The sequence below is a fragment of the Entamoeba dispar genome, genomic scaffold, assembly GCF_000209125.1.
Source record: "Entamoeba dispar SAW760 scf_1105229458575 genomic scaffold, whole genome shotgun sequence".
NCBI classification, from domain to species: domain Eukaryota; phylum Evosea; order Mastigamoebida; family Endamoebidae; genus Entamoeba; species Entamoeba dispar.
Genome location: NW_001853261.1, coordinates 334 through 3,343, shown reverse-complemented (window position 1 = coordinate 3,343; position 3,010 = coordinate 334). Strand labels below are relative to the sequence as shown.

The 3,010-nt window shown below is 20.8% G+C and overlaps 1 protein-coding gene across 1 annotated transcript, besides 5 other annotated features; it reads right to left on the bottom strand.

Moving 5' to 3' along the window:
* Positions 1-712: a repeat region.
* Positions 713-1,294: a repeat region.
* A 71-nt stretch (positions 1,295-1,365) lies between these two features.
* Positions 1,366-1,584: a sequence feature (AT_rich).
* A 10-nt stretch (positions 1,585-1,594) lies between these two features.
* Positions 1,595-2,695, bottom strand: EDI_069250 (uncharacterized protein; the record flags this gene model as incomplete). The annotated part of the gene is made up of 1 exon (XM_001734757.1): positions 1,595-2,695. One exon carries the CDS (start codon positions 2,693-2,695, stop codon positions 1,595-1,597), a length of 1,101 nt encoding a protein of 366 aa, XP_001734809.1.
* A 10-nt stretch (positions 2,696-2,705) lies between these two features.
* Positions 2,706-2,754: a sequence feature (AT_rich).
* A 145-nt stretch (positions 2,755-2,899) lies between these two features.
* Positions 2,900-3,010: part of a sequence feature (AT_rich) that runs on past the window's edge.

Below are 3,010 nucleotides of genomic sequence, written 5' to 3'. Positions count from 1 at the left end.
ATTATTTATTTGAAATCTAAAAACTAAAAAAGAATATAAAATAAAATCAATAAATGAATATGAACAGCCATTTCATTCATCTGCCAATGAATGAAATGGTGAATATAAAAATGGACATATTTCATTCTGGTTTTATTTTATTTCATTTGAAAGAATCACACCCAATGGGGGTGTTAATTTAATAAATAATAAAAAGAAATAAGAATAAAAGATAAATAAAAATATAATAAAATATTTATTTTATTCTTTTTTATTTATTTTTTATTTTATTTTATATTTATTTATTTTATTCTTCTTCTTTTATCTTTATATCTATTATATATTTCTTATTTTATTATTTATGTTATATTCTTATATCTTTTTATTCTTATTTTATATTTATTCATTATTATTCATTTCATATTAACAATGATAAATATCAATACAACAATAATAAATAAATGATATAAGATAAACAACAATAAATAATAATAAAAGATAAACAAACAATATAAACAAATATAAAATAATAAAATAACATCTAATATAAAATAATAATAACAAATAATAAAAAGAAGAAATGAATGATGTTTAGAAAAGATAAAATTGAGAAAAAGAAGAAATGAGTGATGATAATCAAAGATAAAAATCAATATAAAATATAAAATCAAATATAATAAATAATAAGAATAAGAATGATTATATCTTATTTTATTATTATATTCTTCTTTATGATTTGAATGTGGTATGTCAAAGAACTACACAGAACCCTAAAATATTATCATCATTCAAATCTACCAGTTATGGAATGGTTATAATGTTGTAATTGGTTAGAAAAACATCATAATCAATACTACAAGAATAACAGTGATTATTATGTACAATGATGGGATATCATTGATAATAAACGAATGGGTATTTATAAAGATGATATTATTACTTAATATGATACAAATATATTTGATAATATAAGATTATCAAAAAAAAATGGTCTAGTGGTTGAGGCTAAAAAGAATATTAACCCAAAGTAATACAGTAGTAATTATATATTCTTCTTAAAATAAGAAAATAAAGAAGAAATTTAATACTCATCAAAATCAAATAGAAATTAAATAATGAATATTTAAATAATGGATATTTAAAATACTCTATTCCATATCAAATAAATGAGAAAATGAAATTATCATAATTCAACAACTAAAATCAAAGAATGAACTAATAGATGATGAATAAACACTTTTAAAGCAAATGGATTAATTAATCTCCACTGAACAATATAAAATGAAATTATTAACATTAATTAACTACTTTTTATTGTGATCCTTTTAACAATTCAGAATATATAACAATATTCATTGTTAATGAATCAGTTCAATAGTTATTCTGTTTATTTATTATTTTTATACTATGATTTTATTTTTCTTATTATTCGAAGAATTTTATAAATAAGTTAGTTCATATTATTTAATATCTTTTGTTTTCCATTAATTAACTTTCAAAAAAATTAAAACAAATTCAATATTATTTGAATTTCTTCATAAAAACAACAAAAAAATTATTTAAAAAAAATTGAATTTATTCATAATGGTATATATTTTAAATAAACCCAGTTTTTTTAAAAGACATCTTCTCTGACAGAATCTGCTTGCAAATAATCACAGTCCATTGCTGTGAAATAATTAGTATCAACAAAATCTGGATTTTGTGATATAGTTTCATTATAATTTGAATTCTCAAAATTCACCAACCTTGGATCTGCATTAATTAATGATGCGTTGTGTTCAGTCTGTGTGTATGTGTAGTCACTAAAATGAGAGTCTATATTGTCAGTTGATAGAATATTTTCCGATGAACCACTATGGCTAATCTGTAATTCTTGTTGTAAAGTTTCAACATATTTATCTAATTGTTGAAATGGTTTAGATTCAGTATATGAACAATGTTTTAATACTTGAGAACTAATATGGTCATTAATACAATTAAATTGATATTCATCAAAAATTGGATGTTCTAAGAACTCTTCTTTTGATAATTTAGTGATGTTTTGATTATTGGTGTTATTATTAATAGATATTTCATTATAATAGTCTCTGTTCCCAACAAAAAGACCTTTTGATTGAGGTGTATTTGTTTTTAACAAATACGAACAAAGAAAATTATATACTGGAGTTCCAATTTTTTCTAAAACTTCTTCATTCTTATAAACACCAATAACTTCACCATCTTTATTCACTAAAGGAAGTTCTTGATATTGTTGACTAGTAAGCGTCTTTTTTGATTTTTTTGTGTAAAGTAGTTTAGTATTACGCCCAATATCTTCATATTTATTATAATATTCATTAAGAATATTCATAATAACAAGTTCATTATAAGTTAATTTCTTTTTTGTTTTATCTGTTTCAATTGGTGTTTTCTTTATAGGAATTCCTTCATTATCAAAATTTAATTGAACAACTCCTGTTTCTGTTATAATTAAATCATATTCAAGGTTTTCATCAAACATTATTACCCCACTTTGATTCCATATTTTTTGAATCGGGAAGAAATGGTCTAACTTTCCTGCTATTCTTTTCTCTTTTGAAAAAAGAAATGACCATCCTTTAGTTATCAGATAATAACACCCAGATAAGATATACTTTCTTCTTTTATTTGTCGATTGTATTTTCATTAGAGCATGTGGAGTGTTTTCTTTTTGGGGTTTTGTAATTTTAACCATTCCTTCTAACTTATATTAAATAAAAATTGAAGTTCTTTTTATATTAAATAACTATTTTTGTCAATTTCAATAAACATCATTTGTTTTATAATTGGAATAAAAGAATAGTTTATTTATGATTTTTTTGTTTATTTTTCTTTGAACTTTTCAGTTCCTCTTTCATTAAACGTTATTTAAAATGTTCAAAGGAGAATGATTATGAAGAATTTATGATTTATTTATGAAAAATAAAGAATTAAAAAAAAAAATTAAATCTAATTTTATCTATGGTATTTTAATTTTTTTTTGTATTCTTAAAAATCAAAGAATTATTTA